The 13904-nt window shown below is 42.6% G+C and overlaps 1 protein-coding gene across 1 annotated transcript in view; it reads right to left on the bottom strand.

The window, feature by feature from the left end:
- Positions 1-1059: 1059 nt before the first annotated feature.
- LOC145358034 (alpha-taxilin-like) overlaps positions 1060-13904 on the bottom strand; it is a 95032-nt gene continuing 82187 nt past the window's right edge. The window contains exon 10 of the mRNA XM_080211741.1: positions 1060-6110. Within this exon, the coding sequence (XP_080067867.1) occupies positions 5703-6110 (408 nt within the window). The 3' untranslated portion in view covers positions 1060-5702. The remainder of the gene's footprint in view (positions 6111-13904) is intronic.

A 13904-nucleotide genomic window follows, 5' to 3' on the forward strand; every position in this document is an offset into this window, starting at 1 on the left:
AGTGAGTGAGTGAGTGAGTGTGAGTGTGAGTGTGAGAGTGTGAGAGTGTGAGAGAGTGAGTGAGTGAGTGAGTGAGTGTGAGAGTGAGTGAGTGAGTGAGTGAGAGTGAGTGTGAGAGAGAGTGAGAGAGAGTGAGAGAGAGTGAAGGAGAGTGAAGGAGAGTGAAGGAGAGTGAAGGAGAGTGAGAGAGAGTGAGAGAGAGTGAGAGAGAGTGAGAGAGAGAGAGAGGAGTGAGTGGAGTGTGAGAGAGTGAGTGTGAGTGAGTGTCTCAAGATAAAGGGGAGGCGGTTTAGAACGGAGTTGAGGAGGAACTTCTTCACTCAAAGGGTGGTGAATCTCTGGAATTCTCTGCCCGTTGAAGTGGTGGAGGCTGCCTCGCTAAATATTTTTAAGAAGCGGGTTGATGGGTTCTTGATAAGAGAGGGGATTAAGGGTTATGGGGAGAGGGCGGGAAAGTGGAACTGAGCCACAACAGATCAGCCATGATCTTATTGAATGGCGGGGCAGGCTCGAAGGGCTAGATGGCCTACTCCTGCTCCTATTTCTTATATTCTTATATTAAAAGAGGGCCTGCTAAAGAAATTCAAAATTAATCTCTAAACATTCATTAAGAGGAATCAAAAGTTACAGCATTGCTCCAATATAATGAGACAACTCATTTTATACAATATAATGGGTCTTGCATCAAAACACTACACAATTATTAGCACTTTGGATGCTAAGAAAGATGAAAGATTTTCTTTAGTAACCAATACTGTGGTTAATAGGGAATACCAAATACACATTATTAGAGATGAAATAAGTCCTCAAAACAAAACTGTAATAATCAAAACTTCAGAACAAAGTGAAAATGGCATGTGAAAAAGTGCTTGTGACATTTTTATTTAATGCTCACAGGATTGAGCATCTGTAGGGCACAAAGGATATCACCAATCAAGGTCTTCCAAAAAGTCAACGTCATAAACACCATATACATTAGGAACATCCTGTTATAAACTTCACAGAAAATAATCTATATTAAAAGATTCAGCATGAGAATTTAAGCAGCATCTTGAGACAGATGGTCATTTGTTTTTATTTTGTGTGACCCTACACCTAAGCAGATATTTATGAAAGAAATTAATGGAAACAATGTGGGGGGAAAGGGGGGAGTGGAAAGTTTTTAAAGACAAGTTTGGTTAGAATATGTAGCTATTTTAATTCAGCAATACAAAGTGGGATTAACAGGGAACATTCCCTCAAAGGCTTTTTGACAGTGATATGAATAAGTTAACTGGTATTTAGTGCTTGAATGACATTTTTCTCAGCACAAAGCATCTTTCTACCGACATGCCCCAAATTATTTATTCTTCAACCTTTTTAGCCTCCTCACTCGAAAGTAAATTTTGTGACAATAGAAACTTGATCTGCTACACCATTGATTACAAAGCTGCTAAAGAACTATAGACCATTTGGTGAGTGCATGGAGATTCTACTTGTATTTTTCCTGCTCCCTTTCCATTCTGCCAAGTTTCTCATCTCAAACAAGCCATTACTAGAGCGGCAAGACAGATTTTGCCATGCCACTGTTGCATATCTTCTTACAGCTGACTGAAGAGAACCCTGGTGGAGTAAGAGCAGCAAGATACTAGTTAGCTCAATGGTTGTAGGTAATCAAGGAATTGAAGAGCAATTGCTACCGTGGGGAAAATAGTAACCACCAAGTGCAAAGGGATAGAGATAGTCTGAATGGGCCAAGGTCTGGCATATGGAAATATTGTCTGGATATAGATAGTTTGAATGGGCAAAGGTCTAGCAGATGGAGTACAATGTTGGTAAATGTGAGGTCATCTATTTTGGTAGGAGTAACAGCAAAATTTAAATGGTAAGAAATTGCAACATGCTGCTGTGCAGAGGGACCTGGATGTCCTTGTGCACGAATCACAAAGTTGGTCTGCAGGTATAGCAGGTAATTAAGGCAGCAAATGGAATTTTGTCCTTCATTGCTAAAGGGATGGAGATTAAAAACAGATTGTGTTGCAGCTATATAAAGTGCTGGTGAGGCCACACCTGGGGTACTGTGTTCAGTTTTGGTCTTCTTACTTGAGAAAGGATATACTGGCACTGGAAGGGATGCAGACGAGATTCACTAGGTTGATTCCAAAATTGAAAGGGTTGACTTATGAGGACAGACTGGGGCTATACCCATTGGAATTTAGAACGGGGGCGGGGGGCAGGGGGGTGTGGTGGTTTAATATATGTTTATAGGAACATGTAAAATTATGAAGAGAATACATAAAATAGAAGCAGGGAGGTTATTTTCACTGGCGGGTGAAAGGAGAACTAGGGGGGCATAGCCTCAAAATAAGGGGGAGCAGATTTAGGACTGAGTTGAGGAGGAACTTCTTCACCCAAAGGTTTGTGAAACTAGGCCCACTGAAGCAGGTGAGGCTACCTCATTGAATGTTTTTAAGATGTGGAGTTGCTAGCATTGAACTGGGATAGGCACAGTAGTCTCACCTGATGAAGGAGCAGCAATCCAAAAGCTCATGTTACCAAATAAACCTGTTGGACTTTAACCTGGTGTTGTGAGAATGTTTTTAAGGCAAAGATAGATGGATTAATGAACAGTAAAGGAATTAAGGGTTATGGTGAGTGTGCGGCTAAGTGGAGCCGAGTCCACAAAAAGATCAGCCGTGATCTTATGGAATGGCAGAGTGGGTGCCAGGAACCAGATGGCCAACTGCTGTTCCTAGTTCTTATGATCTAAGTACATATAGAAGATGGCAAATCATAACTGTTTAAATAATGTGCAATTTTACTTTTAAAACTTTCCCAGAAAAATCAGACAGTCAGTTTGAGATGAGCAGTGCTGAGTCATGATATAAAAGGCAGTGGATAGTGATGTAGCATTAGTTTGGGTTGAAATCATGAACAGCAGGGGAAAGAAGACAAGGGTGGGAATAGCGTATGGAGAAGGTGGTCAGTGCATAAAAGGGAAAATATCAAGAGAGTGTTTGAAGGGAACGGCAATTATCATGGGAGATTTTAATCTGCATATTGTTTGGGCAAACCAAACAGGCAAGGATAGCACAGGAGAAGAATTTGCAGAGTGCATCAGGAATTACTTTTTAGAGCAGTTTGTTGTAGAACCTACTTCAGATTTGGTTTAGTGCAAAGAAGGACTGGTAAGGGATCTTGTGACCACAGTATGATATGATTCCAGATATCTCTAGAATATGGCTGAAGGTAGGCCCATAACCAGTGTCTTCAGCTTAAATAAGGGCAATTAGAATATTATCAGGGAGGAGCTGTCTAACGTGAACTGGGTAAACAAGTTTAAGACGCAGATAGATTAACAGTGGCAAATATTCAAATAACTTGTCCAACTGCAGGAGTTTAATCCAATCAAAAATAGGGATACCATAAGAAAGAGGCAAAATCCATGGTTAACAAAGGAGGTCAAGGATAACAAAATCGAAAACAGGATATACAAAGTAACAAGGGATAGTGGGAGACAAGAGGACTGGTTTTTAGGATCCAGCAACAAAAGAATAAAAAGCTTATGAGAAGGGAGAAAATGAAATTTGAAAGAAAGCTTGAATGCAGCATAAAAACAATGAGTTTCAACAGATATACAAATAGCAAGCAAGCGGCTAAGGTAAACGTGGGACCTCTACTGAACGAGGTGGGTGAAAGCAAACAAAGAAATGGAGGATATGCTAAATAGTTTTTTGAAATCAGTCTTCACCGTGGAAGTTACTGCAAATATCCCCAAGATATCAGATGGACTGATTTAAAAGGTAGAACTTACAAAAATCCCAATCACAAGGGATAGAGTAATAGAGAAGCTCAAGGGGCTAAAAGTGGACTAGTCCCCAGAACCCATAGTAACGCATGCTAGGGTTTCAATGGAAGTAGCTGTAGAGATAGTGGGCGCGATGGTTGAAATTTTTCATAAATTGCTAAATTCTGGGAGGCTACCAAAAGATTGGAAAACAGCTAATGTGACTGCCTTGTTCAAAAAGGGAGAAAAGCAAAAGTCAGAACTATCGGCCAGTTAGTTTAAGATATATTACTGGCAAGATGGTGGAATAAATAATCAAAGAGGAAATAGCTAGTGATTTCAGAGAGCTGAATATAATCAAACTTAGTCAACATGATTTTATGAAAAATAAAAAAATGTTTGACCAATTTTCTCAAATTCTTTGAGGATGTAACGAGGAGAATAGAGGGGAACCTGTAGATGTAGTGTATTTAGATTTCCAAAAGGCATTTAACAATGCTGCATAAGAGGCTGGTGCATAATGTAAAAGCCCATGGAATGTGAGGAAGTGTGTTAGCATGGATTGAAAATTGACTTGCACATAGAAAACAGAGTTAGATTGAATAGGTCTTTTTCAGAGTGGAAAGATGTAACTAGTGGAGTACTACAGGAATCAGTTCCTGGCCCGTGATCATTCACTATTTACATTAATGATGCAGAGGAAGGAACACAATGTAAGATTTCCAAATTTGGTGACGATACAAAGATCGGTGGAAGGGCATGTTGTGATGAGGATACTGTGATTCTGCAATGGAATAGAGATAGACTGGGTAACTAGGCAAAAACCTGGCAAATGGAGTTTAACGTAGGGAAGTGTGAGGTCGTCCACTTTGTTCGGAGGAATCAAAAGACCGATTATCTACATAGAGAGACTGCAAATGAGAGAAGTACAGAGATCTAGGCATTCTCCTGCATGAATCACAAAAAGCTAGCAAGCAGATTCAATAAGTAGTTAAGGTAAATAGCTCTTTGGCCTTTATTGCAAAAGGGTTGGAGTTTAAAAATAGGGAGGATTTATTGCAATTGTACAGGGCATTGGCGAGGCCTCACCTGGAATACTATGTACCCGAGAAAAGGATATAGTAACACTGGAGGCAATCCAAAGGAGATTCACTTGGCTAATTCCTGGGATGAGCGGGTTGTCCTATCAAGATAGTCCAGGTCTGTATTCCCTGGAGTTTAGAAGAGTGAAGGGTGACCTTATTCAAACATACAAGATCCTGAATAGGCTTGACAGGGTGGATGGTGAGATGTTTTCATTAGTGGGTGAGTCTCGAACAAGGTGACATAGTTACAAGATAAAGGGCCGGTCATTTAAAACCGAGGTTTGTAGAAATTTCTTCTGAGTGGTGAATCTCTGGAATTCTCTGCCCCAAAAGTGATGGAGGCTGGATCATTATAAGTATTTAAAGTGGTGGTGAATAAATATTTGATAGATCGAGGAATAGTGGGCTTTGAGGAAGTAGCACATAAAAGGAGCTGATCAAGGTATAGATCAGCCCTGATGGTATTGAGTAGTGGGGCAGGCTTGAAGGGCCTGATGGCCAACTCCTGCTTCTATTTCTTGTGTTCTGGCCCCTTTTCGGTTATTTTCTTTCGTATGGACTCTAATCTTTTCTGAAAGCTGCCTTGTTTAATTACAACAATTTTCTTTACATGCAAGTAATCCAGATACTTAGAATTCTCATTTATGTAATAAAATAGAAATTCTGACACCATGTCAGCAAGCCTTAGAGGGAAGTTACTTATAAAGTCACTAACAATTAATACTTGCATCCAAAATCTAGTTATTTTAAGCTTTATGAGCCTTAGTTCCTTCAATTGGTACACGGCATTTTGGATTACAGCAACATTCAAATGTACCCTTATGTTCACATACATTCTATTCATATGATAACTACTCCGAGGAGCTATTTGATGGTAATAATTCAGATTGAATGCTCGAAGCTTCAATGTTAGATTCTAATTGATTGTCTGTAAACATGAGTGACTGTGTTTCCTCAGTCACACAAGCACAAACTTCAGTTGAGAGTACAGTTTCTTGAGTGGGGCAATCTGCCTTTGCAGTAACATCAGCAGTAGAATTTTTGCTTTGATTATCTTGGGGAACTTTATTTAAAGATTGTGTATTTTCTTCCTCTTCAACAAAATCTTTGCCGTTGCCATCTTGTTGGACTGATTGAACACTCAGGTCGTGAACCTTTTTGTTTAGATCATTTCTTTCAGTCTGAAGAGCACGACACAATTTCTCCAAGCGCTGAATCTTCACTTGAAGACTTTCAAATTCTTTGTCACGCAGGGTTTTCTAGGTTTAATATGAAATAAAATCAAGTAAATCCAACTGTGTTGTTGTGTAAAAAAAACAACTTGTACAAGGACAGGTTTGCTACTTCTGGCCAGTAAAATATTTAACCTCACAGATATACTTTACCTCCAAAAGTGGGACAATCAAGAGAAACAACAGCAAACTATCTCATTGTCTCCAGATTGGACTGCCCTATTGTTGTGGTGATCAAGGTCCTACTCTTCACCCCAAAATAAGGCTTTATACCCCGTGCTCCACACCATAGGGACGGTAGCAGGTACGATATAAACTAGTAATGAGTTCAAGTTCAATCCCACCACTGCAGCTGGCAAAATTTACATTTATGTATACATCAAATTTTACATAAAGCTGGAATGAAAAATTGGTCTCATTAATGGTGACCATAAAACTGATGTGGGTATGCCGGCGTTGGACTGGCGTAAACACAGTAAAAAGTCTGACAACACCAGGTTTTAGTCCAACCTATTTATTTGATAATATACTCGCAAGCTTTCGAGGGGTTACCCTCTTCGTCAGGTGAATGGAGAGTTCTGGCCTCAGACAGAGCATATAAAGCACAGACAGTTTAGAGATTACTGATTAAAATGCGAATCCTAACCTTCACAACACACGACAGCGCAGAGTCGCTGAGCAGAGACTGATAGCCAAGTTCTGCACACATGAGGACGGTCTCAACAGGGATCTTGGGTTCATGTCGCACTATCTGTAACCCCCGTGACTTGCCTGGGTTTGCAAAACCTCACTTACTGTACTGTCTGGAGACAATACACATCTCTTTAAACTGTGATCAGTGCTCCTACCACTCACATTATCAGCCACTTCAGGTCTTGAACAGCAGGTTAGGTGTAAGGATTCGCATTTTAATCAGTAATCTCTAAACTGTCTGTGCTTTATATGCTCTGTCTGAGGCCAGAACTCTCCATTCACCTGACGAAGAGGGTAACCCCTCGAAAGCTTGCGAGTATATTATCAAATAAATAGGTTGGACTAAAACCTGGTGTTGTCAGACTTTTTACTGACCATAAAACTACCAGGTTGTTGTAAAAACTCACCTGGTTCACTAATGTTTTTTAATGAAGAAAATCAGCCAGCATCCAAAACCCACAGCAATGTGGTTATCTTTTAACTGCACTCTTGAAAGTTACTTGTCCTGCCACTCAGTTCTTTGAAGAATGAAACTGGACAGTCCAACATAGAAACATGGAACATTATAGCACAGTAAAAAGTCTGACAACACCAGGTTTTAGTCCAACCTATTTATTTGATATTATCATCAAATAAATAGGTTGGACTAAAACCTGGTGTTGTCAGACTTTTTACTGTGTTTACGCCAGTCCAACGCCGGCATACCCACATCATGACATTATAGCACAGTACAGGCCCTCAATGTTGTGCCAAGCTATGTCCAATCCCAAGATCAAGCTATCCCACTCCCTATAATTCTGGAGTGCTCCATGTGCCTATCCAATAACTGCTTGAAAGTTCCTAAAGTGTCCAACTCCACTATCACAGCAGGCAGTCTATTCCACACCCCAACCACTCTGAGTGAAGAGTCTACCTCAGACATCCCTCCTGTATCTCCCACCATGAACCTTATAGTTATGCCCCCTAGTAACAGCTACATCCACCCAAGGAAATAGTCTCTGAACATCCACTCTATCAATCCTTTTCATCATCTTATAAATCTCTATAAAGTCACCTCTCATCCTCCTCCGCTCCAAAGAGAAAAACTCCAGGTCCCTCAACCTTTCCTCATAATTCCCAAACATCAACTTGAATATCCCTAGGGTAAGGGGTTTGGATGGGGAGGAGTTTGTTAGGTGCGTTCAGGAGGGTTTCCTGACACAACACGTGGATAAGCCTACGAGAGGAGAGGCTGTACTTGACCTGGTGCTGGCTAATGAACTAGGACAGGTGACAGATCTCTCGGTGGGAGAGCATCTCGGAGATGGAGATCATAATTCTATCTCCTTCACGATAGCATTGGAAAGAGATAGGATCAGGCAGGCTAGGAAGGTGTTTGTCTGGAGTAAGGGGAAATATGAAGACATCAGGCAGATAATTGGACGAGTAAACTGGAAGGTGGTGTTCTTGGGGAAAAGTACTGAAGGAAGGTGGTGGATTTTCAAGGAATGTTTGACTGGAGCTCTGCATGACAACGTTCCGATGAGACAAGGAGGTTTTGGTAGGTCGCGGGAGCCGTGGTGCACGAAGGTTGTGGTGAACCTGATCAGGAAAAGAAAGGCGCATAAAAGGTTCAGAGAGCTAAGAGATGTTAAGGATCTAGAGGAGTATAAGGCTTGTAGAAAGGAGCTTAAAAAGGAAATTAGGAGAGCCAGAAGGGGACATGAGAAGGCCTTGGCAGGTAAGATTAAGGAGAATCCCAAGGCATTCTACAAATATGTGAAGAGTAAAAGGATGAGAAAAGAAGGGATAGGACCTATAAAAGGTGAAGGGGGGAGTCTGTGTGGAACCAGAAGAAATGGCAGAGGTGCTTAATGAGTACTTTGCCTCGGCATTCACGGTGGAAAGTGATCTGGGAGGTTGTACTACAGGTTTGCGGCGGACTGAAAAAATTGAGCATGTGGATGTTAAGAAAGAGGATGTGTTGGAACTTTTAAATTCTATCAAGATAGATAAGTCGCCGGCACCGGATGGAATGTACCCCAGGTTACTGTGGGAGGTGAGGGAAGTGATTGCAGAGCCCCTGGCGATGGTCTTTGCATCGTCGATGGAGATGGGAGAGGTTCCGGAGGATTGCGGATGTGATTCCTACTTTCAAGAAAGGGAACAGGGATAGCCTGGGAAATTACCGACTAGTGAGTCTGACCTCAGTGGTTGGTAAGTTGATGGAGAGGATTCCGAGGGACAGGATTTATGAGCATTTAGAGAAGTTTAGAATGATCAGGAATAGTCAGCACGGCTTTGTCAAGGGCAGGTTGTGCCTTATGAGCCTAGTTCAGTTCTTTGAAAATGTGATTGAACACACTGACGAAGGAAGAGCGGTGGACGTGGTTTACGTGGACTTCAGCAAGGTGTTTGATAAGGTGCCCCATGCAAGACTTCTTGAGAGGGTGAGAGGGCATGGGATCCAAGGGCCTTTGGCCTTGTGGATCCAGAACTGGCTTGCCTGCAGAAGGCAGAGAGTGGTTGTGGATGGGTCTTTTTCTGAATGGAGGTCAGCCACCAGTGGAGTGCCCCAGGGATCTGTTCTAGGACCCTTGCTGTTTGTCATTTTCATAAATGACCTGGATGAGGAAGTGGAAGGATGGGTTAGCAAGTTCGCCGACGATACGAAGGTTGGCGGTGTTGTGGATTGTCTGGAGGGATGTCAGAAGTTGCAGCGTGACATAGATAGGATGCAAGACTGGGTGGAGAAGTGGCAGATGGACTTCAACGTGGATAAATGTGTAGTGGTCCATTTTGGCAGGACGAACGGTATGCAGGAGTACAATATCAAGGGTAGGAGTCTCAGCTGTGTTGAAGAGCAGAAGGATCTTGGGGTCCGGGTCCACAGGACCCTTAAATCGGCCTCACAGGCGGAGGATGTGGTCAAGAAGGCGTATGGTGTACTGGCCTTCATTAATCGAGGGATTGAGTTTAGGAATCAGGAGGTAATGCTACAACTTTAAGACCCTTGTCAGACCCCACTTGGAGTACTGTGCGCAGTTCTGGTCGCCTCACTACAGGAAGGATGTGGAAGTGATTGAGAGGGTGCAGAGGAGATTTACAAGGATGTTGCCTGGATTGGGAGGCATGCCTTAAGATAGGTTGAGGGAGCTAGGTCTCTTCTCCCTGGAGAGACGAAGGTCGACAGGCAACCTGATAGAGGTTTATAAAATGTTGAGAGGAATAGATAGGTGGATTCTCGGAGGCTATTTCCCAGGGCTGAAATGGTCGCTACGAGAGGACACAGATTTAAGGTGCTGGGAAGCAAGTACAGAGGAGATGTTAGGGGTAAGTTGTTCACTCAGAGGATGGTGAGTGAGTGGAATCGGCTGCCGTCAGTGGCGGTAGAGGCGAACTCACTGGGGTCTTTTAAGAGACTTCTGGATGAGTATATAGGATCTAATGGCATTGGGAGTTACAGACAGTTCTATGGCTTGGCAGGTATAGATGTGATCGGCGCAACTTGTGGGCCGAAGGGCCTGTTTGTGCTGTAGTGTACTATGTTCTGTAAGACCTACCCTCCAAACCAGGCAGCATCCTGGTAAATCTCCTCTGCACTCTCTCCAATGCTGCCACATTCTTCTTATAGTGAGGTGACCAGAACTGCACACAATATTCCAAATGTGGTCTCACCAACATCTGGCATAGTTGCAGCATAACCCCATGGCTCTTAAACTCAAACCCCTGTTAATAGACGCTAACACACTATAAGCCTTCTTCACGGCTCTATCCACTTGAGTGGCAACCTTCAGAGATCTGTGGATATGAACACCAAGATCTCTGTTCCTCCACGTTCTTCAGATCCCCGCTGTTGACCCTGGAATCCGCATTTAAGTTTGTCCTAACAAAATGAATCACCTCACATTTATCAGGGTTAACCTCCATCTGTCACTTTTCGGTCCAGCTCTGCATCCTATCAATGTCTTTTTGCAGCCTGCAAGAGCCCTCCACCCCATCCACTACTCCACCAATCTTGGTGTCGTCAGCAAATTTACTAATCCACCCTTCAACCCCTTCTTCCAAGTCATTGATAAAAATCACAAAAAGCAGAGAACCTTCAACCTAGGTATCAGAAATGACAAAGGCACATCCAACCCTCTCCTCATTAATATCTTGGATTTGTGCAAGAATGGGAGAGCTGTCATTCAGACTAATCAAGCAACAGTTTCACATATTCATTGAATCATACCTTCTAGCCAATATTACAGATACTTCTGTCACCATCTTTGTTTATGACCTGCCCCACCAATAGGGCAGATCCAATCGAAGGGCTGTGCACAATGTATACAGTTGGGAGGGAGTGGCCCGGCAAGTTCTCAACATTGACACTGGACTGCATGAAGCCTTATGGCATTAAATCAAACATGGGAAAGGAAACCTTCTACTGACCCACCTACTGCTCTCCCTCAGCTGATGAATCAATACTTCTCCATGTTGAACACTACTCGGAAGAAGCACTGAAGGTGGCAGGGCGTAAAAAGTACTCTGGATGGTACTTCAATATTCATCACCTAGAATGGCTTGGTAACACCACTACTGACCAAGTTGGCAGGATCCTGAAGAACATTTGTGCCAGAATGGAGAAACACTGCATGGTGAGAGAATCAGAGGGAAAACCTCATCTTCACCAATTTAACTGTCATAGGTCCAGGTCCATCTGTGACAGAATTATAGAAGTAACAAGTGCACACAGTCTTTTTGAAGGTGAAGTCCCATCTTCCCAGATATGAGAGAAGAAAAAACTTGAAGACGACACTCATTACAAGAGATTCTACAGTCAGGGAAAGAAACAGGCATTTCTATAACCATCATCATCCCAAATAATATCTTGTCTTCCTGGTGCAAGGGGAAAGGGCATCTTAGAAGAGGTGCAGAATATTCTGCAAGGGGAAAGAAAAAGAGTGAACCCAAAGTTGTGGTGCAAGTCTGTGCCAACAACATTGAACAGAAAGTGAGATCCTGCCGTCAGATTTTCAGAAGCTCGGGACAAAGTTAAAAAGTAGGATCGCAAGGATATAATCTCTGTAGAAACAGGAATATAGCGAGGGTCAATTTGTGGGTTTTGAGGCAGAGGCACGGTGAAGGAGGGAAGGCTTCAGATTTTTGGGGCATTGGGACTAGTTCTGGGGCAGGAGACATCCTTTCAAATGGGATAGGTTGCAACTCAATAGCATTGGGACCAAGGTCCATGTGGGAAGGTTCAATGATGTAGTTGGGGAGGGTAACTAAATTTGTAGTTGGGGGGTGGGGGCGGAGTGACTCCAACATATAGAAGTAGAAAAGAGAAATAAGGTGCATTAGAGTGTTGGCCAATACTAGAAAGGTAGTACCACAGATAAGGGCAGATTAAGAAAAAGACTGTGGAGAATGTAAACACAGGATTACCATGTAAGTAAATACATGATGTGTGGTGAATAAGATTGATGAGCGACAAGCACAAATAATCATGTGAGAATATGTAGTGGCAATAACGGAAATGTGGCTTAAAAATAGTGAGGACAGGGCGCTTAAAGTATTCAGAAAAGCTACAAAAGGGAAGAAGGGGGTGGGGTGGCAGCATTGATTATGAATAATATTGTAGTGTTGAACAAAGTGGATGTCCTTAAGGGGAAAGGGCAGAATCCATTTGGATAGAACAAGAAAAGGAGGAGTATGATTATGGGGTCCGGGTCCACAGGACTCTTAAATCGGCCTCGCAGGTGGAGGATGTGGTCAAGAAGGCGTATGGTGTACTGGCCTTCATTAATCGAGGGATTGAGTTTAGGAATCGGGAGATAATGCTGCAACTTTATAAGACCCTTGTCAGGCCTCATTTGGAGTACTGTGCGCAGTTCTGGTCGCCTCACTATAGGAAGGACGTAGAAGCTATTGAAAGGGTACAGAGGAGATTTACAAGGATGTTGCCTGGACTGGGAGGCATGCCTTATGAAGTTAGGTTGAGGCAGCTGGGACTCTTTTCCCTGGAGAGACGAAGGTTGAGAGGCGACCTGATAGAAGTTTATAAAACGTTGAGTGGAATAGATAGGGTGGATTCTCAGAGGCTATTTCCCTGGGTTGAAATGGTCACTACGAGAGGACACAGATTTAAGGTGCGGGGAGGCAAGTACAGAAGTGATGTTAGGGGTAAGTTTTTCACTCAGAGGGTGGTGAGTGAATGGAATTAGCTGCCGTCAGTGGTGGTGGAGGCGAACTCGCTGGGGTCTTTTAAAAGACTTCTGGATGAGTATATGGAATTTAATGGGATTGGGGGTTATAGATAGGTCTATAGATTGGTAGGTGTTGATGTGATCGGTGCAACTCGTGGGCTGAAGGGCCTGTTTGTGCTGTAGTGTTCTATGTTCTATGATCACACAATTGAGGGTATTCTACAGGCCACAAAATAATGAGTAGAAGATAGATGAACAAATCTGTATGAACATCACAGAAAAGTGCAAGAAATAGAATTGATACTGGGCAATTTCTGAAATGTGTTCAGGAGAACCTCCATGATCTGTATGTGCTCAGTCCAACAAAAAGGGTGGATGGATCTGATACTGGGAAAATGTGGGGAGCCAAGTAGACCAAATGTCTGTGGGGGAACATTTGATAAAAGTGGTTATAACAAAACGTTTAAGTTTAGTAATGGAAACAGGCAAAGAAGGTTGGAAGATGGCTAATTTCAATACAGTGGACCAGCAAGAATATGGAATAAAAGACAGAGGAAGAACTGTAATGGAACAATGGGCGATCTTTAAAGAAAAATGCTTCAGGTAAAAGCTAGGTATATTCCAACAAGGGCAAACGGTAAGAGTGGCAAAACATAGGACTCCTTGGATAACAAGGGAGACAGAGATTATGATGATTCAATAAAAGAGGGTGTATGATTCATGTCAGGTGAATACTTTAAGTAGAACCAGGTCAAGTACAATGGCTTGGAGCGGCGAAGAATAAAATAAGTACATAGGAGTATAAAAATAGAATGGCAGTCAACATGAAAGGGGATCCAAAAATCTTCTCCAGCGTGCACATAGTGAGTGGAAAGAGATGGAGTGGGTCCTCTTCGAGACAAAGAAAATGATTTAAACATAGGGCAAGCTCAGAATACTGCAGTGCTTTATACTGGTG

Source organism: Carcharhinus amblyrhynchos, chromosome 24, assembly GCF_965287045.1.
Source record: "Carcharhinus amblyrhynchos chromosome 24, sCarAmb.v2.hapA, whole genome shotgun sequence".
Lineage (NCBI taxonomy): Eukaryota > Metazoa > Chordata > Chondrichthyes > Carcharhiniformes > Carcharhinidae > Carcharhinus > Carcharhinus amblyrhynchos.